At 45.8% G+C, this 23,828-nt stretch overlaps 1 protein-coding gene across 8 annotated transcripts in view; it reads left to right on the top strand.

Moving 5' to 3' along the window:
• PIP5K1C (phosphatidylinositol-4-phosphate 5-kinase type 1 gamma) overlaps positions 1 to 23,828 on the top strand; it is a 593,211-nt gene that overhangs the window by 356,639 nt on the left and 212,744 nt on the right. For all 8 annotated transcript variants that reach the window (XM_069962589.1, XM_069962584.1, XM_069962587.1 and 5 more), the window contains 2 exons: positions 22,253 to 22,391; positions 23,178 to 23,210. In XM_069962589.1, the coding sequence (XP_069818690.1) occupies positions 22,253 to 22,391; positions 23,178 to 23,210 (172 nt within the window). The remainder of the gene's footprint in view (positions 1 to 22,252; positions 22,392 to 23,177; positions 23,211 to 23,828) is intronic.

Genomic DNA, 23,828 nt, shown 5'->3' with positions numbered 1-23,828 from the left:
AAGTGGATTTGTGGGGCCTGTATGGTAGTTACCCCCATAAATCTCTCTACTATAAAAACTGCACCCCTCAAAGTATTCAAAGTAACATTTTATAAGTGTATTAACCCTTTAGGTGTTTCGCAGAAATTTAAGCAAGTTGAAGGGGAAATTTAACATTTTCATTTTTTTGGCAGATATTCCATTTTAATCCATTTTTTTCCTCTTACACAGCAAATACTAACCGAGAAATACCACTCGCTATTTATTCCCCATATTCCAATGTTTCTAGAAATCCCCCATATGTGGCCGCAGTGCGTCACCTGACTCAACCACAGGCCGCAGACATGACAGAGACCTGGGGAATTTTGGGGTTCTTTTTTATTTCAGAGGTTTTTTTAGCCATTATACCATGTCAGAGGACTTGCGGTGCCAAAATATTTGTGTAAGACAAGTTGACATTTCCATCGGTACCATTCTGGGGGACATGTGATACCCTGATCATTTTTTAATTATTTTTTTATGAGGTGGTATGAATAAAAAACACAATTTAGCAGATGTTTTTCATCATTTTTTTTGTACGCCCTTTACTATACGTCACATATGACATGTTATCATTATTCATCAGGTCTGTACGATTACAGTGATATCCATGTTATATAGCTTTTGTTATAGTTTATGGCATTTATACTATAAATACTGTTTGTGTCTTGCATATTGTAAGAGTGGTAACATTTAAATTTTTTCACCAATGGCGTTATGTGAGGGCTTTTTTTTGGCGGCATAAGCTGACGTTTTTAGTGGTACACCTTTTGGGTACATGTGACTTTTTGACATGTGGTTTTTCCTTAATTATTTAGGGGGCGGGATTAACAATAAATTGTCATTTTTGTTAGTTTTTTATTTATTTTTTTTATAGCGTTAATCGGGTGGAATAATTAATGTAACGGGTTAATAGACGGGGTCATTACGGATGCAGCGATACCAAATATGTGTATCTTATTTATAGGGGATCATTTTTAAAGGGGGGATGCGGAATGTGTGTATTTATTATATATATATATGTATTTATTATGTATATATATATATATATATATATATATATTTATTTTATATATATATATATGCTCGCGCGGCTACGGTCGGGGGGGGGAGAGAGATTGCAGAGGGAGCCAGGGGAGGGGGGGGGTTAGCACGGGGAGGGGGCGGCCACACTGGGGGGCTCTACAGCAGAGAAGGGGAGCCTGGGGGAGCACAGCAGCATGTGCCGTAGCCTCCCCCCAGGCACCCGATCGGCAGGAGGGGCCGGCTGAGGATGGGGAAACATGGGGAGGGGGCGACCACGCGGGGAGGGGGCGGCCACACGGGGGGGCTCAACAGCAGAGAAGGGGTGCCTGGGGGAAGCGCAGCAGCATGTGCCGCAGCCTCCTCCCAGGCACCCGATCGGCAGGGGGAGCATTTCTCCCCATAGACGCTGCGGTCGCACAGACCGCGGCGTCTATGGGGTTAACTGCTTGGGGGGAGCGCGGCTCCTCTCTGGGCAGTGGCAGCAGGAGGAGGCTGTGTGACACAGCCTCCTCCTGCTGCTCGATCTCAACTAGGGACAGAGGGGGGAGGCAGGAAAGCATGACGTCCAGGGACGTCATGATGCGTTCTGGCACTGCTCTTCATGACGTCCCTGGACGTCATATTGGGGGAAGGGGTTAATGCTCAAGTAATGTCAATATGAATATGTGAATATGTGTTTTAACCCCTCGCTGTCAGCAGCCCCGCCGCCGCATTAGCCCATCCTCGGCCGCATCCCCCATCTCCGGCCGCATCCCCCCATCCCCCGCCGCATCCAGCAGCCCGCATCCCCGGCCGCATCCTGCAGCCCGCCGCCAAGAGCATAAAGTACCTGCTCGGTGGCGCGGCTGCAGTGAGGATCCCGGCTCCGGTCCCGCTAATGTGCTATCATAGGCGTGAATGGTACCAGATCCGGTAGGTGTGAAGGCACCCTTAAGGTAAAAAATATTTTCCCTGTAAACTATTAAGTTCTTCAGGAAAAAGAGAGCCTTAAAATAGGTTCATCTTAAACTACTTTCATAATTCAGGGGCATCTTTCCTCCCTGCCTCTGTATTATGCTGTCCCCCTGTTATTCCTCCTGGAAATCTATGTATAAATTGATGATTGGGTGTTACCATTCCCTTCAACCCTGTTCAATCATCACTGACAAGATTGCCTGTCAAAAAGCCTCTACTCCCAGTTTAAAGTGGTGATGAGTACCTCCTCCGGCAGGACCGCCGTGCCGCGCTCTGAGTACGCGTTGGCAAGGTCGACCCTTAGTCTACATAACCTAGTTGATGTTTGGAGAATCCTTCATCCTAAGGATAAGGATTTTACCCATTATTCTGATGCACATCGCACATATTGTAGACTGGACACGTTTTTTGTGGCGCAGTTTGCGTTGACTCTGAGCCCTGCGGCCAGCATAGGCACTGCCCTGTGGTCGGATCATTCCCCTATCTTTTTGTCCTTGCAATTGCCGGGGTTGGTACCCAGGGAATGGTCGTGGAGACTGAATGAGTCACTTCTTCGGGATGTGGCATGCAAAGCAGCTGTGTCACAGACAATACAGGACTTCTTGCGAGATCATGCTTCTGATGACACCCCCTTACCTCTACAATGGGAGGCTCTTAAGTGTGTTGTTAGGGGGACCCTGATCCAGCATGGGGCTCGGCTTAAGAGAGAGAGGAGCGCAAAAATTGTAGCGTTGCTAGGTCGGGTTGAGGCACTTTCCACAGCCCATAAACGAAATGCCACTGATGAGAACTGGACTGCACTGACCCTGGCTAGGGAACAACTAAAAGATACTCTTGCTCAGTCTTCCTCCTCTCAGCAGGAATGGTATTGTAGCTTTCTCTGTGAACATGCCAATAAGAGCGGCAGAGCTTTGGCCCGCTTGATTCATCCGAGAACGCGGGTTACGCACATCCCTAGTCTCCTCGATCACCAAGGCAAGGAGGTACATAATCCCAAAGAAATCACAGCTCTTTTTCGCTCCTATTTCTCCTCTCTCTATAATACTAAGGGCCGTTTCTCGGAGCTGTCAATGGAGGAAATGGAGACTAGGGTGTCCGCTTATCTGCTAGACACAGCATTACCTACCGTTCCTGCGGAGTCGGCTGAAGAATTGGAAGCTCCCCTCACGGAAGATGAGTTTCGGGCAGCCATCACTAATACTAAAGGGGGTAAGAGCCCGGGGCCTGATGGCTTTACTGCCGGATTTTTCAAAATATTTAAGGAATTGTTAGTTCCGTTTATGACTGAGTGCTTTAATGACGTTTCTGTTTCCTGTCCCTTCCCTCGCCAATCCTTGGAGGCACATGTGGTGGTCCTGCCCAAGCCTGGTAAGGACCCCAAATACTGCAAAAATTACCGCCCTATTTCCCTTATCAACTGTGATCTCAAACTCTACGCTAAGGTGCTGGCAACTCGTCTGAGTCTCCTTATCCCCCAAATCATCCATGACGACCAGGTTGGTTTCGTCCCGGGCAGGGAGGCAAGGGACAATACCCTTCGGACACTTTCGCTGCTGTCGTGGGCTGGCCGTTCGGGATCCCCTCTGTGCTTACTCTCTGTTGACGCTGAAAAGGCTTTCGATAGAGTGCATTGGGGGTTCCTGCGGTCGGTCCTGGCAGGGGTGGGACTTGGTCCGCATTTTGTAGATAAGATCATGGCGTTGTATTCCTGCCCGTCAGCCCGTGTTCGGGCCAATGGCATACTCTCTAGCTCATTTACGATTCACAATGGTACACGCCAAGGTTGTCCCTTGTCTCCCACGCTTTATATTCTCACAATGGAACACCTGGCTGTGGCCCTACGGCAAAATCCCACAATCAAGGGGGCAGTGTTTGGGCAGGACCACCACAAATTGGCACTCTATGCGGATGACCTGCTTCTATATATATCCTCTCCTATCACTTCCCTTCCCTCCATTCTCCAGGAATTTCAGCGGTTTGGTGACCTTAGTAACTTTAAGGTCAACCTGTCTAAAACTGAGGGTCTCAACATTTGAATCCCACAGGAGACATTTGGTGTGGTCAGAGCCTCCTTTCCTTTTCAATGGCATGCGGACTTTATTGAGTATCTAGGTGTTAGAGTCCCTTCCGCTCTTAGCTCTCTCTTTGCCTTGAATTATACTCCCCTGCTGAATAGGGTCTTGTCAGAAATGACCTCTTACTTCTTGAAACCAGCTTCCTGGTTTGGACGGATGGCTATTGTAAAAATGGATGTCCTTCCAAAACTGCTGTACATCTTCCAGACTGTACCCATTGTCGTGCCGGTGGCCTTTTTCAGGACCCTACGCCGTGCCATCTCAAAATTTATCTGGGGCAAGAGCCGACCACGGATCAAATACTCAACTCTCACACAGTCCAGATCCCTGGGTGGCATGGGTCTCCCTGATTTGCGTTCTTACCATGAGGCGGCGGTTCTGCGTGGGGTCCTGGACTGGGTACACAGCAGAGGTCTGAAGAGATGGGTGGACCTGATGTTTTCCCTGTGCCGGTTGACCCCTCTGTCCTCCCCTGGATACTTCCTGAGGACCGTCAGGTTTTCCCAGGTCTCCCTTTTCTGATGTCTCATACGCTTTGTGTCTGGGATAGATGGGTTGCTAAACGGAGGTTGTCTGTTACCCCTGGGCCGCTCTCCCCTATTCTCCAGAATCCGAAATTCCAGCCCGGATGGCAGACACACACGTTCCTGCTATGGGACCGATCTGCCTGTCCTAGAATACGTGACTGCATGACGGGCAGGACAGTTTCTTCCTTGGCTTCTCTTCAAGCCCAGTCTGCAAGAGGTCGGCTGTCCTGGCTGGAACATAGTCAGTTGGTCTCTTTCATTAGGGCCCTCTTCCCACGGGACACTTACAACCCGGCACTCACTGACTTCGACAACCTAGTTGTCTCCACATCTGCCATTCCGCATTGTATCTCGGTTATCTATCAGATCTTGGTCAGTATCGCTAACCCTGACAGAGCTTATTTCTTTGATAAATGGGAAGCAGACCTCAACACCTCTCTTGACTCACAGTCCAGACGATATGCGAACTAACCCACGGCATTTCCATGGCTGCTAAAGCTAAGGAAAAGAACTATAAAATTATCTCGAGGTGGTATTACTGCCCGGTCACCTTGCATAAAATGTTCCCTGAGGCCTCTGACCACTGTTGGCGGTGCCTGACGGAAGCTGGTGATATGTTGCACATCTGGTGGGCTTGCCCGGGGATCCGTGACTTCTGGGACAAAGTCTTGGGAATCTACACTGCGTATTCTGGACAGATCGTCGTCAACTCTCCCCAACTGACTTTGTTATCTAAACTACCGGGTTCTCTCTCCAAAAAGGGACTCTTGCGACACTTCATGACTGCTGCCCGCATGGTCATCCCCCGGCACTGGAAGACTCCCCTTGTACCTACCCTGGCAGAATGGATGAGTGAGCTTAGAGACCTTGGCAGAATGGAAGAGTTAGTGGCTGAGGCCCATGATCGATCTGACAAATTAGAAAAAATTTGTTTTCCTTGGCGCTTGTTCATGGATTCAGAGGAGTTCCTTGCTCTTATCCGCTAACTTCTGACATCCGGAGATTCTGTGTTTCTGGGGTTGGCGAGCCTATCTGACTGTGGTAGCCATTTTCCTCCCCCTGCCATCCCCCTCTCTCCCTCTGATCTTCTCTTCATCTTTGTTTCCCTTTTTTCCTCTTTCTTTTCTTTTGTCTTTCTTTTCCCTTTTTCTTCCAACCTGCATATCCATCAATGTTACTTTTTGCTGGTGGTTCTGTTTGGTGCCTTGGGCACCTCTAGCAGCATTATGCTATAACTGATAGCTGCTTCTATTTGTATTCTTTTATTATATTAGAAAACCTGACACCATGCGACTTGCAGGTCGCAGTTTATTGCATGTGATTTAATGTGTATCTGTTATTTTGCATGGTTGCCAATAAAATCAGATTATACATAAAGTGGTGATGAGGTATTCTAGGGTTTTGCCAATAGGTGTCAGTGCTTTCTTTATGTCTGTGTGTTGCACAGCTGGGGTCAGCATTGGGTTGATGTTTCTGTTGTACCATGTGTTTATTACTGACCAATAGGAGGTGCTCTTTTCTTCTCAGCCTATCTCTTTTTTTTCCTTTCTCCTGCACACACTTGTCTCCACCACTCAGAGCGCGGCACACTGTAGGCCCCTGTAGAAGGAGTTACATGGTGGAGGAAGTGCAGTTAAGTTCCTACCAGATTCTCAGAGAGGGAAGACGCAAAAACTACTGTTCCTGCTGTAGTTAAGCCAAGGCTTGGCTGATGCCAGGACCCCTGTCTGGGACAATGGAGCCAGTCTAGTTTAGACACCACAGTGTATAGATACAGCAAGAAACAACCAGTTCTTTCACAATTACTACCATGCAGTGCTAAGCACTTTTAAGGGAGAGGTCATCAAGGAACACCTTAACCCACGCTGAGAACGCATCTACACAGAGCAGGGCAGTATCCTGAGCACAAGAGGAACTAACCTCGATAGGACAAAGCAGCCAGTACTTAATGCCTACCTACCCTATCGTGCAGTGCAGGTAACTGGAACACCCCCAGACACTTAGCTACACCCAGATAACCACGACTGGGGCTTGTATTACCCTGACAGGACGAGTAGCTTACAACTGTAGGGCAGAAAGTGGTCAGACCAACGTCTATACACAAATACAAGTAAACACTTCACTACAAAGTATATCTTCAGGTTCCGGCAGAGTACACAGCTACATTGAATTGGGGCTCCTCTGGCCAACTCCTATACTCTACTCTTCATGCACCACTACAACTACCTCTCTTCTCTCTTGCTACTCTCAAGCACTTCCTCAAGCATAACAAGTTCAAGCACTAAAAATCTGTGTGAAGATTTATCTATTCTGTGAAACGTGTATTGTTATATGGAAGGACTTAACAGTAAAGCTTTTGTATTTTTATACTGCTGGGAATATTCTTTATGCACCAGCACCTATACATACAGCACCGTACACCTTGGGTTATTTTTCCCTTTTTTGTGAGTGGCAGTACCGATAGTCCGGGCGGGTCACTTGCAACTCAGGACTACCGTGACAAGAGCCCAAGGGACTCACTACAACCCATCAGGTTACCGACCATTTGGGAAACACAGCCATCTACACAAATAAGCAGGTATCAACATCACACCTGTGTGTCGGACGAGCATTGACGTCACGACTATAACATCACTGGCTGAGCTGACACCAACACCAACCACCTCACCACATATTGAGCAGAAGATTGGTGATACCCAGATGCCATCTTGCGACCCGGATCGCCGGAACACAGACCCCTTGACAAAGGTGTAGATAACCCCCGAAACATCCGACTAAAGATTGTGTTATGATGTGTGAAGCTAAATGAATCTTTGTAAAATAAACAAGCACTTTATGCACCTGCAGCACAAAAGACTCATTCAATTTTTTTCAAGCAAACTTGTGGATATTAATTAGAACATAGCAATCATTTATCCACTCTGCTACTGGTGTGCAACCCGCTACATTAATATTGACCCAGATGACAGTCAGGCCTGGCATACCTAGAGAAGTGTTATAATATATGTCAGTAAAAGTCTCCATGTAGACCAGGCCTGTTGTCTTACATTTCTAGGAGGAATAACAGAGGAAAAGAACAACACGGAGGTCTAACTTAAGATGCTAACTATTATCTTATGGGGACAAAAATATTTCCGATAACAGATGTCAAGAGAGAGGACAGTGACTCCATCATTCAGGCACTCAGAGGTGACGTCTTCTCTCATCAGACGCTTCCTCTTTCGTTGTCTTCCCCGCTTAGCCCAGACTGTCATGATGACTTCTTTTGGACACAACACCTCTCCACAGAATCTGCTGACACACATATAAGGGCTCTATTATGGGGAGCGATAATCTGCCGAATCAGGGCTGTTCGGCAGATTATCGCTCTATGTAATAAAGACAATGATCAGCCGATGACAATGATCATCGGCTGATTGTGTCTTTTGGTCCTAACCTAAAATCTGCGCATTGGTAAGTATAATAGTGATGCTCTGATGACTGTTGAACCTGTAAATAAAATAATAAAGTACATACATACTTCTCTATGCTCCCTGGTGCCTCTGCCAGCTCCCTGGTATCTACGTTTTCTGCCCAATGTCCACAGTGGTCAGCTGAACTTCAGAGCTGGTCTCTGAAGGGGCAGGCTGCCCCCCACACACAGCCAACTGATTTATGTTATGATCTGTCCAGCACACTGTTTAGCAGACTGTATGTTGGCCGGCGGAACTTCAGATCTGGTGTCTGAAGCGGCAGGCAATTCAGTCAATCACTAACAGAGACACCGAAGACAGCCAATCACTATAGTGCTGCTGGAGAGAGCAGAGTACAGCACTACAGCTTTTTCCAACAGCTCCATTGGAATGAATAGAGCGTCTGGTGATGTACAGTTCCCTATTCAAAACAAAGGATCTGTGGGGCAATACAGAGATTGCCAGGGGGTACGGAGGTCGGACCCCCGGCGATCACTTACTTATCCCCTATTCTGTCGATAAGTTATTTTATCTTTGAAAACCCTTTAACAGTACCCCTTAAGGGCAAGTTCACACTACGGAATCCACGCCGACAAGTCCTCGCCGGCTCCATAGACACCATTTTATGGCCGGGCTGATTCCGCTGTCCACCGAAAGAATAGACATGTAAGTTCTTTTGGCAGAAGGCGGAATTTGCCCGGCCATAGAATGGTGTCTATGGCACGAGCGGATAGGCACGCCGCCATGAACGGGTACGAGCCACGAAATCTACTGGAACTTATCCTTGCGGATTCCGTAGTGTGAACCAACCCTAACACTGGTCCATATAGAAGTTACACCCTCAACCCCATTGATTCTCTCATGCAGTAGGCAATCCTAAAATAGTGGTCCCCCCCCGGTAGTACCCTATATAGTAGCCAACTTCTCTCATTACTGCCCCCTAGGGCTGGGCAATATGGCCTAAAAAATTAAATCATATGCAACATTTCAGTGATCTCCTCCTCTTTTTTTTCAAGCATGCTGACTTTTTGTATTGCTGTGCTGCGCCTGTTACTTTGCTGCGAAATGGAATAAAAGCACACGTTTATTACTTTAATTCGAGAGCTAAATAGGAGAAGTTGGAGGTAGATACAGTGGTTTGCAATAAATTAGATTATCAACAAAAACTTATTTATTTTTTTCCAGTAATTCAATTCAAAAAGTGACCTCATATATTCTTTTTTTTTTTTTTTAAATTCTTTATTTAATTTGATGTCAGGCAAAAACATCAGAAACAACTCCAACACCAGACAGGGATAAATGACAATACAGGCAAAGAGTGAATACAGCAACATATGAAAGAGTCAAAATCACTCCTTATGTTCCAAGGTAAAGTCAGCCGCTTGGGGAAGAAGTTACAACCCTTTCGCCCAACATACAACAATTTTCAATATGTTATAAACAGTGCAAAAGGAAAAAGCCCTAGTAACGAGATCCAGAGCCTGAGTAAAGAACAAAGATAGAAGTTTCCCACGGAAGGGAAAGTAAAGGCAGAGGAGAGATAAGAAAAAAATAATAAATAAATAGGAAGAAAAATAAAATAAATAAGATAAAGTATAAATAGATTGGGCCATAAACAAATAAAATAAGACAGAATAGGACAGAGTAAGGAGGGGGTGGGGGGCAGAAATCAGTCCGAGGAGGGCCGCGATCCCTGCGGAGCAGGGTGTCTCTTAGAACAGTGCTTCTCAATTCCAGTCCTCAGGCCTCACCAACAGAAAGTATAGGGCAGTCCCAGAATACAGCATGTGCATCAGTGTACGCTCAGCAGCCCACATCTCCAGCACAACGGATCAATTGTCGGTATCAGGGCATGGAGCTTTGCTGGAACTCTGTACCAGCGCGACAGCAGTTTATCCTGTCTCCTGAAATCTGGAGCTGATTGATGACTTATGAGCAAGGCAAAAGATACGCTTGCGTTGTTCCGCAGTAAAGTTAATCTTTAAATCCGCCTCCCATTTAACAATAAAGTCAGGGATAGGTTCATCGGGTGAGGCAAGTAGTAATTGATACATAATAGAGAGGGTATGTCTAAGAGGCTCTTTACCTCATATATTCTATAGAGTCATTACATACAGAGTGAACTTTTTCAAGCGTTTATTTCTGTTAAAGTTAATGATTATGGATTACAGCCAAGAAAAACCCAAAAGTCAGTATTTCAGAAAATTAGAATATTAAATAAAACCAACCGAAAAAAAATATGTTTTTTTAACACAGAAATGTCGACCAAATGAAAAGTCTGTACAGTAAATGCCCTCAAAACTTGGTCGGGGCACCTTTTGCATGAATGACTGCATCAATGCGGCATGGAGGCGATCAGCTGATGGCACTGCAGAGTTATTATTGAAGCCCAGGTTGCTCTGATAGCGGCCTTCAGCTCGTATGCATTGTTGGGTCTGGTGTCTTGACATACCCAATAAATTCTCTATGGGGTTTAGGTCTGGCGAGTTTGGTACTTTTGGCAGTGTGGACAGGTGCCAAATCCTGCTGGAAGATGAAAATTCCATCTCCAAACATCTTTTCAGCACAGGAAAGCATGAAGTGCTCTAAAATTTCCTGGTAGACGGCAGCGTTGACTTTGGTGTTGATGAAACATAGTGAACCTACACCAGCAGATGACATGGCTCCCCAAACCATCACTGATTGAGGAAACTTCACACTAGACCTCAAGCAGCTTGGATTGTGTGCCTCTCCACTCTTCCTCCAGACTCTGGGACCTTGATTTTCAAATGAAATGCAAAATTTACTTTTACCTGAAATCAGCACCTTGGAACACTCATCAACAGTCCAGTTCTTCTTTTCCTTGGCCCAAATAAGACACTTCTGGTGCTGTTTCTTGGTCAGGAGTGGCTTGACTGCAACACTTGTAGCTCATGTCCTGCAGACGTCTGTATGTGGTGGCTTTTGAAGCACTGACTCCAGCAGCAGTCAACTCTTTGTGAATCTCTCCCAAATTTTTAAATGGCATTTTCTTTACAATCCTGTTAAGACTGCGGTTCTCCTGGATGCTTGTGCTCCTTTTTCTACCACACTTTTCCTTCCACTCAACTTCCCATTAATATGCTTTGATACAGCACTCTGAGAACAGCCAGCTTCTTTAGCAATGAACTTTTGTGGCTTACCCTCCTTGTGGAGTGTGTGAATAACTGCCTTCTGGACAACTGTCAAGTCAGCAGTCTTTCCCATAATTGTGTTGCATACTGAACCAGACTGAGACCTTTTATAACACTTAGGAAGCCACTGCAGGTGTTTTGGGTTAATTATTCTAATTTTATGAAATACTGACTTTTGGGTTTTTCATGGCTGTAATCCATAATCATCAACTTTAAGAGAAATAAATGCTTGAAAAATTTCACTCTGTATGTGATTACTCTATAGAATATATGAGGTCACTTTTTGAATTGAATTACTGATAAAAAAAAAACAACTTTTTGGTGATATTCAAATTTATTGCAAACCACTGTAGATAAGAGAAGTCGGAGATAGATAGCGCAAACACAGATAGATAGCAGCACACAGAACAGCTTAGGGTGCCAGCTGGAAAACCCCAATCAGGATTCCAAACCCCAACAGAAGTCCAACAGCACTCCAGAATTTGAAAAGCAAAATATGGTTATTTATTCCATTAGAAAAAAGCAAAACAGCACAGCATGTGCGGGTATGTGCAATGCTTCAAAGGCCTATATGCCTGAGGATGGCATATACTGTACTGACACATGTGCTGTTTTGCTTTTTTTCTAATGGAATAAATCACCAAGTTTTGCTTTTCAAATTCTCGAGTGCTGTTGGACTTGCTGTTATATAAGATAGATAGATAGATAGATAGATAGATATGAGATAGAAGAAGTTGGAGATAGATATAACAAGGAGCAGATAGACAGATAGATAAAGATAGGCTGAAAGACAGAGGAGAGAGGACGAAGACAGGCTTACTTATTTGGGAACCAGCAGGGGCACAGGTAGGTATGGAAGGAGCTAGAGGATGCTGTACAGGGATGATGAGGTGGAGGGAGGACGCGAGCAGGCGGTGCAGAGGTCATTGGTCACCTCACTGATGGGGAAGCACGGCCTGTGGTACAGATAATGATGCAACTGCACCCACTACAGTCGATTGAATGATGCTGCATTGCTCAAAAAAATGAAACACTTAAACAACACAGAGCTGTTTCTAACTTCACTACACACTGCACTGTCAGCTCAGTGTGAGAGGAACCGAGAGGTGCTCTAACTGCCCAGCCCTAACTGGATTTTCCAAACTTACCTCCTCACCCTTTTTTTCCTCTGATGCCTCCCGTTTACTCCCTGTGGTATGCGTACCTTAGGGTGAGGAACCCTGTACTACATTATACAATAAAATAACTTTCTGTTGTTATGCTAACGTATCCCCCCCTTCACACACAGCCCTTTTTTAATGTAAACATACCCCAAGTGGGGCTGACCAAGGTTTTATGTTGGTAATTCTCCTAAAAAAAAACAAAACATGAATAGGATGTACTGTTCACTTGGGGGGGGGATTTATCCAGACTGGCGTTCTTGTACGCCGGTCTTAAATTAAGCCCCTCCCCCCGCGGCCGAATTCACTAAGAGGCGCAACAAATCTACACCTGCTCCCAGGTGTAAATCATGATAAATGAGGCATGGGAGGATGCCACGCTTCCTCCACGTCCTACCGCAACACTCCCCCGCCCTCCTATGAGGTGAGAAAGGGATACGGCAGGCTACATCAGGAAGAAGGGGCGAATCTGCGCCTTCTGCCCCGCGTACGCCTTGGGCGTTACTTTCATAAATGTCCCCCCTTAGTGTATTCTGACACATATTCCATATTCTTCTTCTTCTTCCGTTTCTTCTTCTTCTTCCAGCCATTTTTCAACGCGTAATACAGCCCGAACCGCTTTGCGCACAGACTCCGTTCAAACTGCGTTTCGAAGCCCTCAGCGGTGTGAGGTGTGCTATCTATTTTTCGTTGGAAATAATGGCCACACTCTAACCACTGACAGCCAATCACAGCACATATGCAAATAGCTGAAATATAGCAGCCAATAGGAACTCTAAGGTCTTGTCAGGCAATGTCTCACAACATCCACAGTCACATGTCCACTATTGGCCAATAGAAGAGGTAATATATGGAAGGTCCTTAACTATTTTGTCTCCCTGACATGAGTAAGATTGTCATGGTAACCAAGCAATGATCTTTACCATTATAAGTAGAAGAGGCGCTCTTAAAGGGACCCAAGTCGCTCTTAAAGGGATGGGAGCCATGTCACTCTTAAAGGGACGGGACGCATGTTCCTCTTAACCCCTTCGTGCTGCAGCTAGTTTTGGCCTTAATGACCAGGCGAATTTTTCAAAATCTGACCTGTCTCACTTTATGCTCTTATAGCTCAGTGATGCTTTAACGTATGCTAGCGATTCTGAGATTGTTTTTTCGTGACATATGGCACTTTATGTTAGTGGCAAAATTTGGTCACTACTTTGTGTGTTTTTTGTGAAAAACATCAAAATATCATGAAAAATAAAAAAAATTTGCATTTTATGAACTTTGAAATTCTCTGCTTCTAAAAAAAGAAAGTCGTAGCACATAAATTAGTTACTAAGTCACATTACCAATATGTCTTCTTTATTCTGGCATAATTTAGTAAACATATTTTACTTTTTTAGGGTGTTATGGGGCTTAGAAATTTATCAGCAAATTATCACATTTTCGTGAAACTGATTTTTTTAGGGACCAGTTCTTTTTTTAAATGGATTTAGAAGTCTGGTATCCTGAAAACCCCCATAAGTGACCCCATTTTGGAAACTACACACCTTAAAGAATTAATCTAGGGGTATAATGAGCATTTTAACCCTATAGGGGCTGGAGGAAAGTATTCACAATTAGGCAGTAAAAAAATTGAAAATTTAAATTTTCCAATAATATATACGTTTAGATTAAAGTTTCTCATTTTCAAAAGAAATATGAGACAAAAAGCACCACAAAATTTGTAATGCAGGTTCTCTTGAGTACAACGGTACCCCATATGTGGGCGTAAACCACTGTATGGGCACACAGCGGGGCTCAGAAGGAAGGGAGCGCCAATTAGCTTTTCCAATGCAAATTTTGCTGAAGAAGTTTCTGAGTGCCAGGTGCATTTGCAGAGCCCCTGTAGTGTCAGCAGAGAGAAAAACCCCCATAAGTCACCCCATTTTGGAAAGTACACCCCTCAAAGAATTCATCTTGGTGTGTGGTGACCATTTTGACCCCACAGGTATTACAGGAAAGTATTCAAAAGAAGACAGTAAAAATGAAAAACTCGAATTCTTCCAATAATATGTTCGTTTAGTTTGAAATTTCTCAATTTCACGAGGAACAAGAGGAAAAAAGTACCCCAAAATTTGTAACGCAGGTTCTCCTGAGTACAATGGTACCCCATATGTGGGCATAAACCACTGTATGGGCACACAGGAGGGCTCAGAAGGGAAGGAGCGCCAATTAGCTTTTTCAATGCAGATTTTGCTGCAGAAGTTTCCGAGCGCCAGGTGCGTTTGCAGTGCCCCTGTAGTGCCAGCGGAGTAAAATCTCGCCATAAGTCACTCCATTTTGGAAAGTGCACCCCTCAAAGTATTCATCTTGGTGTGTGGTGACCATTTTGACCCCACAGGTATTAGAGGAAAGTATTCAAAAGTAGACAGTAAAAATGAAAAACTCAAATTTTTCCAATATTATGTTCTTTTAGTTTGAAATTTCTCAATTTCACGAGGAACAAGAGGAAAAAAGTACCACAAAATTTGTAACGCAGGTTCTCCTGAGTACAATGGTACCCCATATGTGGGCGTAAACCACTGTATGGGCACACAGGAGGGCTCAAAAGGGAAGGAGCGCCAATTAGCTTTTTCAATGCAGATTTTGCTGAAGAAGTTTCCGAGTGCCAGGTGCGTTTGCAGAGCCCCTGTAGTGTCCGCAGAGTAAAATCTCCCAATAAGTCACCCCATTTTGGAAAGTACACCCCTCATAGAATTTATTTTGGGGTGTGGTGAGCATTTTGACCCCACAGGTATTTGAGGAAAGTATTCAAAAGTAGACAGTAAAAATGAAAAACTCGAATTTTTCCAATAATATGTTCCTTTAGTTTGAAATTTCTCAATTTCACGAGGAACAGGAGAGAAATGTCACCCCAATATATGTAAAGCAGGTTCTCCTGAGTAGAACAGTACCCCATATGTGGGCATAAACCACTGCATGGGCACACAGCCGGGTTCAGAAGGGAAGGAGCGCCAATTAGCATTTTTAGTGCAGATTTTTCTGAAGAAGTTTCTGAGCGCCAGGTGCGTTTGCTGAGCCCCTGTAGTGTCAGCAGAATAGATTCCCCCCAAAAGTCACCACATTTTGGAAAGAGCACCCCTCAAAGAATTCATCTTGGGGTGTGGTGACCATTTTTACCCCACAGGTATTAGAGGAAAGTATTCAAAATTGGCCAGTAAAAATGAAAAACTCGAATTTTTCCAATAATATGTTGGTTTAGTTTGAAATTTCTCAATTTGACGAGGAACAGGAGAGAAAACGTACCCCAAAATCTGTAACGCAGGTTCTCCTGAGTAAAACGGTACATCATATGTGGGTATAAACCACTGTATGGGCACACAGCAGGGCTCAGAAGGGAAGGAGCGCCAATTTACAGGAGCAAAACCGCAGCTAGTAATGGTTATTAGAATAGTGCAGTTACTAAAATAAAATAAAAAAAATGAGATTACAGGTAATGTGGGGTGGTTATGGGCAACCTGAGGTAATTACAGGTAATCTGGGGTGGTTACGGACAACATGGGGTGGTCACGGGCAACCTGCTGTGGTTACAGGCAACGTGGGGTGGTTACAGGCAACGCGGGGTGGTTACGGGCAACGTGTGGTGGTTATGGGCAACGTGTGGTGGTCACGGGCAACCTGCTGTGGTTACGGCAACGTGGGCTGGTTACAGGCAACGTGGGCTGGTTACAGGCAACGTGGGCTGGTTACAGGCAACGTGGGCTGGTAACGGGCAACGTGGGCTGGTTACGGGCAACCTGCTGTGCTTACAGACAATCTGGGATGGTTACGGGAAACGTGGGGTGGTTACGGGCAACCTGCAATGCTTACAGACAATCTGGGGTGGTTACAGGCAACGTGGGCTGGTTACAGGCAACCTGCAGTGCTTACAGACAATCTGGGGTGGATACGGGCAACGTGGGGTGGTTACGCGCAACCTGCAGTGCTTACAGACAATCTGGGGTGGATACGGGCAACGTGGGGTGGTTACGGATAAACTGAAGTTCTTATAGGCAATCTGGGGTGGGTACCTGTAATCTGACATGGGCACCGCAATCTGGAGGGGGTCATTGGCAATTTGGGGTGGTCAGAGGCGACGTGTGGTGGTCAGAGGCGACGTGTGGTGGTCAGAGGCGACGTGCGGTGGTCAGAGGCGACGTGCGGTGGTCAGAGGCATCGTGGCGTGGTCAGAGGCATCGTGGCGTGGTCAGAGGCATCGTGGCGTGGGCAGAGGCATCGTGGCGTGGGCAGAGGCATCGTGGCGTGGTCAGAGGCAACGCGCGGTGGTTACGTGCAATCTGGGGGGGTTACATGTAATTTGCCGTGATTACGGGGAACCTGGGGGGGTTATGTGCAACCTGGAAGGGTTACAGACAATCTGGGATTGTTACTGATAAACTGAAGTGCTTATAGGTAATCTGGGGTGGGTACATGTAATTTGGGGTTGTTACGGGCAATTTGGAGGGGATCACTGGCAATTTGCGGTGGTTACGGGCAACGTGCGGTGGTTACGGGCAACGTGCGGTGGTTACGGGCAACGTGCGGTGGTTACGGGTAATCTGGGGAGGGGTTAGGGGTAATTTGGGAGTAAACTGCAATTATTACTATAATAAAAAGTGTGTGTTTTATTTTTTTGTATGTTTGTCACTTTTTGTACTTTACATATTCATTTTCACTGTATTACTATGATTACTGTGATATTTTCTATCACAGTAATCATAGTTCAGTGACAGAGACCAAATTGGTCTCTGTCACTTTAAATTTTCAGAGCTTGGCTGGTTGTGGAGCGCATGCGCACTTCATAACCAGCCAGGACGTCGAGGAGGAAGGAGCTCCGTGGGTTCCGGTGAGTATATGGGGAAGGGGAGGTGACTGGGGGACGTGGGTGACAGGGGGGGTGGGGGGCGACTTGGGGGGTGGGGGGACATCACTTTTTATCCCCTGTCACCAATCATTTATGGTGACAGGGGATAAAAAGTGCCGGGAGCACATGGTACAAGCGATCAGCGGTATATAGTATATACCGCTGATCGCTTGTACCGGGACCCCACAGGGGGGTCCCCGATGACTGCCCCATGCTCTCCGCTACCTCCGGTGGTGGAGAGCATGGGGCTTTCATTCATTTTAACTCTTTCATCGCTGTTAACCGACGTTAGTCGGTTCACAGCGATGGCGGCGGCCATCTTGGAAATGATGGCCGCCGGGGGAGGGGGGTTAGTTATCGGGGCACTAGGGGGGGTCTGATCTGGGGTCTGATATACACTTATTTCATCTCCCCCCGCCGTAGATTCACGGCGGGGGGAGATGAAAGGCGGCGGCAGCACCAGTAATCCTCTTTACCGACGGCCGCCGCTATAACGTTAATAACGGTAAGCGGGGGGGCCGGAGGTAGCTGAGGGGTTGGGGTGGGGGCCGTCCCGGCCCCGCAATCTTATTCTCTGCCATCGCCGTAAAAAGCTGATGGCAGCAGAATAAGGCCCATTAGTGACCGCCGTAGAAAGCCGTATCGGCGGTCACTAAGGGGTTAAAGGGACCCAAGTCGCTCCAAAAGGTACGGGACCCATGTCGCTAGAGCGACTTGGGTCTGTTTGAGAGCGACCTGGGTCCCTTTGAGAGCGACCTGGGTCCCTTTGAGAGTCCCTGGGTCCCTTTAAGAGCGAAATGGGTCCCTTTAAGAGCAAAATGGGACCCTTTAAGAGCGAAATGGGTCCCTTTAAGAGCGACCTGGGTCCCTTTACGAGCGACCTGGGTCTCTTTAAGGGACCCAGGTTGCTCTTAAAGGGATCTAAGTCACTCTTTAGGGACCCAAGTCGCTCTTAGGCTGCATTCCCACGTTCCGTGATCCTGACGGATCACAGACGAGGAATGCATGTACCGGAGTCCCCCCGCGGCCGGACAGCATCTGTAATTTGATGCTGGGAGCGGGAGAGACTGTATTCATAAGCGCCGCGCTGTAATGAATCAGCCGCGCGGTGCTGTTACTACAGCGCGGCGCTTATGAATACAGTCTCCCCCACTCCCAGCATCTAATTACAGATGCTGTCCGGCCGCGGGGGGACTCCGGTACATGCATTCCACGTCCGTGATCCGTCAGGATCACAGAACGTGGGAATGCAGCCTTAAAGGGACACAAGTCGCTCTTAAAAGGGATGGGACCCAGGTCGCTCTTAAAGGGACGGGACCCAAGTCGCTCTGAAAGGGACGGGACCCCGGTCGCTATTAAAGGGATGGCACCCAGGGTTAAAGTTTCTCTTAAAGGGACGGTACCCTGGGCTAAAGTTTCTCTTAAAAGAAAGTCACTGGTAAAGGGGTGCTCTTTTCAAGCACTATGTATTTTCCTGGAAATGCAAATCTATTTAAAAATACTATACATGTAATTTTAAAAGAAAAGAAATTTAGACATAAATTGTTAGCCATATGGCCCAGCCCTGCTGGTAAGTGTAATCAGTTATTTTTTATTCCAGCATTTTGTTTTCTTCATTTTTTACAACGTATCAATGGAACTGTTCATGGCAGTATTTATGTAGGATGCTATGCATGAGATCCCCTAACCACCAAGAAATAATGCAGATGTGTCTCATGAATTGTGAGTTTATTCACATTAAACAAACACGTATATATGAACATCAATAAGGCTAGGTTCACACTTGTGTCAGAGCTGTTTTAAGTACCTTTTATTTTGAAGACTCTAAGTGGACAAAATATCCTGCAAGCCTGTGGAATAAATCAACACTGGAGGAGACCCAGTGGACCCCATTGTTTAACACATCTGGCTCTGTTTTGTGGCACCAAATGGTGTATGTAGTGGAGATACTGAACAAAGTCCAATGCGAGTTTGAATCTAGCCTTAGGCCATGTTCACATGACGTATAACACCGTCTGTTCTGTGACCCGGCCGGGTCACAGAACGGCCGATGTTACTGAAGATCATCCTAGCTGGTACTCCAGTACCGGCCGGATGATCTTCATTTCTGGTAAATTCGGATGTGGGCGCACCCCACCCCACCAGCCAACCCCACCCCACCACCATATACAATTCTCCCTGCATCCATTGTGTCAAATGTGCGGCACAGAAAAAGCAACGCATATAGTATTTACCCCCCCAATGGTGCCCTATATAGTAGCCAACTTTTCCCAGTGCTGTTTTTAGGGCTGGGCGATATGGCCCGATAAGGCTCCGTTCACATGGGGAAAAACTGGCAGAATTCCTGAATCTCACCAGCCTCTGTGTCATAATGGGAGTCTATGGGAGGCTCGCGAGCCTCTTCTCTCCACGCTGAAGAATGAACATGTTCATTCTTCTGTGCGAAGAGAGGAGGCGCACGAGTCTCCCATAGACTCCCATTATGACACGGAGGCTGGTGAGATTTCGTGGCAGAGAATTCCACCAGTTTTGCTCCTTGTTAATGTGGCATAAAAATAAAATTCGATGCAAACATTTCATAAATACAAAATTTTAGCAATCTCCAAAGCCTTTTACAAGCATGCTCAAAAACAGCGTTGGAGAGCGCTGAAATGTTGCATCTGACTTTTTGTACTGCTGTGCTGCACCTGTTACTTTGCTGTGGAATAAAAGCACACATCTATCACTGGAACTGGAAGTATTGTGGGAAACTGCAGCTACTGGACCACAGCTGAGATCATTCCTACTGGCAACCTGGACACCTGTGTGGTTGTTCTGCTGTATACTCTAGATAGGTAGAAGAGGAAGGAGATTAGATAGATAGATAGATAGATAGATAGGAGATAGATAGATAGATAGATAGATAGATAGATAGATAGATAGATAGATAGAATCAGGAAAGTCCACGGCACACTTAGGATCAAAGTTCAACGGTGATTTATTGTATCATAACAAACAGCAATCCAAGTGACACGACGTTTCTACGGCTTCACGCCGTCATTTTCAAGTGTGAGACGGCGTGAAGCCGTAGAAACGTTGTGTCACTTGGATTGCTGTTGTTATGATACAATAAATCACCGTTGAACTTTGATCCTAAGTGTGCCGTGGACTTTCCTGATTATATATACCGTGAGCTGTGGTCGACGCTCATCCGCTGGCACCTGCCTACCTGAACTCCAGTGCCGCTTCACTATCCTGCTATAGATAGATAGACAGGAGATAGAAGATAGACAGATATATAGATAGGAGATTGAGTAGCAAGTAGGAGGTGATTGAGTAGCAAATTAGGATTATCACTAGGGATGGTCCGAACTGGCCGAGGTTCGGGTTCGTACAAACCCGAACTCTCGGCAATGATTCCCGCTGTCTGCCCGCTCCGTGGAGAGGGTGGATACAGCGGAAGGTCAGCCTGGAAAACTGGGATACAGCCATAGGCTGTACCCAGTTTTCCAGACGGTCCTCCCGCTGTATGCACCCGCTGCACGGAGTGGGCAGACAGCGTGAATCTGATGCCGAGCGTTCGGGTTCATACGAACCTGAACCTCGGCAGGTTCGGACCATCCTTAATTATCACCTCTGTAAAAAATAATTGGTGGTGAGGAATTTAATGTTATCATGTGCAGTGTTTAACCCATAGCTGCACCAGGACGTTATTGAACGTCCTCGTGCCGCTATGGGAGTTCAGAGGGGGGTCGCGCGGCGACCACCCTCTGAACTGCCGCGATCCCGGGTGCCACGTGTAGCCCGGGCTCGCGGCTATTAGCGGGCACGGTCCGATCGCCGTGCCCGCTAATTAAGTACTTAGAAGCAGCTGTCAAAGTTGACAGCTGCTTCTAAATACTTGCTTTTATTCATACCTGGTGGTCTAGTGGGGGGATCGCCCCCCCTGCGGCGCGATTGCGGGGGGGGCGATCCCTGCATCCATCCCGGGCCGGGGTCTGCTCCGTAATGGCGCTGATCCCGGCTCGGCATTCTATTGCTTTTGGCTGCAGCAGCCAAAAGTAATAGAACACCGATCTCATGGATTCATGCAGTATAACTATACTGCATGGATCTCTATGAGAGATCAGAGTACATATACTAGAAGTCCCCCAGGGGGGCTTCTAGTATATGTGTAAAGTAAAAGAAAAATGTATTTTTAATAACACAAAACCCCCTCCCCTAATAAAAGTCTGAATCACCCCCCTTTCCCCATTTTATAAATAAAAATAAATTAATTAATTAATAAACAAACATGTTTGCTATCGCCGCGTACGTAATCGCCCAAACTATTAATTAATCACATTCCTGATCTCACACGGTAAACGGCGTCAGCGCAAAAAAATCCCAAAGTGCAAAATTGCGCAATCTCTGTCGCATCAAATCCAGAATAATTGTAATAAAAAGCGATCAAAAAGTCATATATGCGCAATCAAGGTACCGATAGAAAGATCACATCATGGCGCAAAAAATGACACCTCACACAGACCCATAGACCAAAGGATAAAAGCGCTATAAGCCTGGGAATGGAGCCATTTTAAGTGACGTATATTTGTTAACAACGGTTTGAATTTTTTACAGGCCATCAGATACAATATAAGTTATACATGTTACATATCGTTTTAATCGTAACAACTTGAGGAACATGCATAACAAGTCAGTTTTACCCCAGGGTGAATGGCGTAAAAACACATTTCCCCCAAATAAAAGAAATGCGTTTTTTTTTTCAATTTCACCACACTTTGAATTTTTTTCTGGTTTCCCGGCACATTTTAGGCAAAAATTACATCTGCCATAGCAAAGTACAATTAGTTGCGCAAAAAATAAGGGCTCACTTGGGTCTCTAGGTGGAAAAATGCAGGCGCTATGGCCTTATATACACGAGGAGGGAAAAACGAAAACGCAAAAATGAAAACTGGCTGTGTCCCCTAAGGGTTAACATTTGTTGGATTACATTTTCAGTATCTTGTAGTCATTGCTTTTTTCATTTTATATTCCTGTAGGTCGTGCAGACTTGCTTCCCTGCACACCTCCATCATTTGAAGAGGCCACTACGGCTTCAATTGCCACTACTCTGTCTTCCACCTCTCTGTCCATTCCAGAACGCTCTCCGTCTGAAACCTCGGAACACCCCCGTTATCGGTGAGTAGGCTTTTGTGTGTGAGGCAGTTTTATGTAAACAATCTTCTATGCTTCCTTGAAAGGTTGCTCTTTGCTCAAGCAATAAAACTGGGGAAATAGTAAGTAGCATATAGTAAGGCAGATAAATAAAACTTAGACTAAACACACTGTACCAGTTTTAGCTGGCTCAGGTTTACTTACAGTATGTTGACCAAACCACTCACAGTGGTGTATGGGGCTGTCGAGAACAACCAACAACAGATTATGTCGATGATGATAGGGGTTCAGAGGGGGATAAGCTGCAGTAAGAGAGCTCTCTTTGTGGTGTACCCCTCCCCATAGAGAACACAGGAAAACTTGGGCATTCTAAAGATTCCTTTGTACGGGGAGGGCTAGCAGAATACAGTTTCATACACAGACGAGTAAGAAAGTTATAGGGGGGAAGAAAATGGTGAATATTTTATTTTTTATTTATTTTTTTCATAAGGTTTTTCTTTTTTTCAGCATAGTAAAATATGTGCAAATTGAGTATTGTAATAGTGACAAAATAAGGAATATAGGTAACGCCTATTTTACCACACAGTGAATTGTGTAAAGACTGAACCCCAAAATTTTTAAAACCTTTTTTTTTGTGTGTGTTTTGGAGTATATTTTATGATAATGTGAAGGTTGTCATTACAAATTACAATTGGTCATGCAGAAAACAAGCCCTCATTTGGTACACAGTTTTATTTTATTTTTTAGCATGTCATTTAACATACAACATTGTCTACACTTGTGCATAAACTGTTCGTCTCTTTCTCACAGAAGGCGTACTCAATCATCGGGATATGATGTCAGGTAAGTGCTCTCTTTTATGATCTTTAAAATGTGGTGACCAGGTTCAGACTGGCCCTCCAAGCTAGACTGGGCCTGGGAACCCGAGCTAAACTAGGCCCCTCCCAGAAGGGACACAAGTCCGAGCCGCCCACAGGCAGAGACTGCATAGCTGGCATCAGGCTTCGGTCAGGGGCCCCATTCAGTCACCAGGTGCTGCACAAAACACATTTAACTGCAGCCGCTCCTAATGAGCGCTTTAGAGCAGTGCTCTGATTTACAGAGTGAGGATCCACTGGCCCTGCTAATTGCTCTTGTGAATGCAGGTAAGCTGTTTTATGCTTGCTGTCACATGACGCTGCTCTTAGCAGCAGGGCTTTGGTTTTACAGTGCGTTACAGTGCGTACATGTGCGTTACAGCTCTGCTGCAGAGCGAAGAACAGGAGGAGACCCTGCATGGCTAAACAGAAGCCAGGTGCATAGAAACCTTGAAGATTGTCAGCAGATAAAAAACACTTGGTCCATCTAACCACTTGGTAACTCCTTACTTATTATCTTCGGGTAGATATATTTTTACCCCAGGCATGTTCAAATTCCACTATTGTGTTTTACAAGTCTGTGAGGAATGAAAGGTGGAATCTG

This window comes from Dendropsophus ebraccatus, chromosome 3, assembly GCF_027789765.1.
Source record: "Dendropsophus ebraccatus isolate aDenEbr1 chromosome 3, aDenEbr1.pat, whole genome shotgun sequence".
NCBI lineage: Eukaryota > Metazoa > Chordata > Amphibia > Anura > Hylidae > Dendropsophus > Dendropsophus ebraccatus.
Note: the sequence above shows the minus strand (reverse complement) of the source record. Positions and strands in the feature narration are given on the sequence as shown.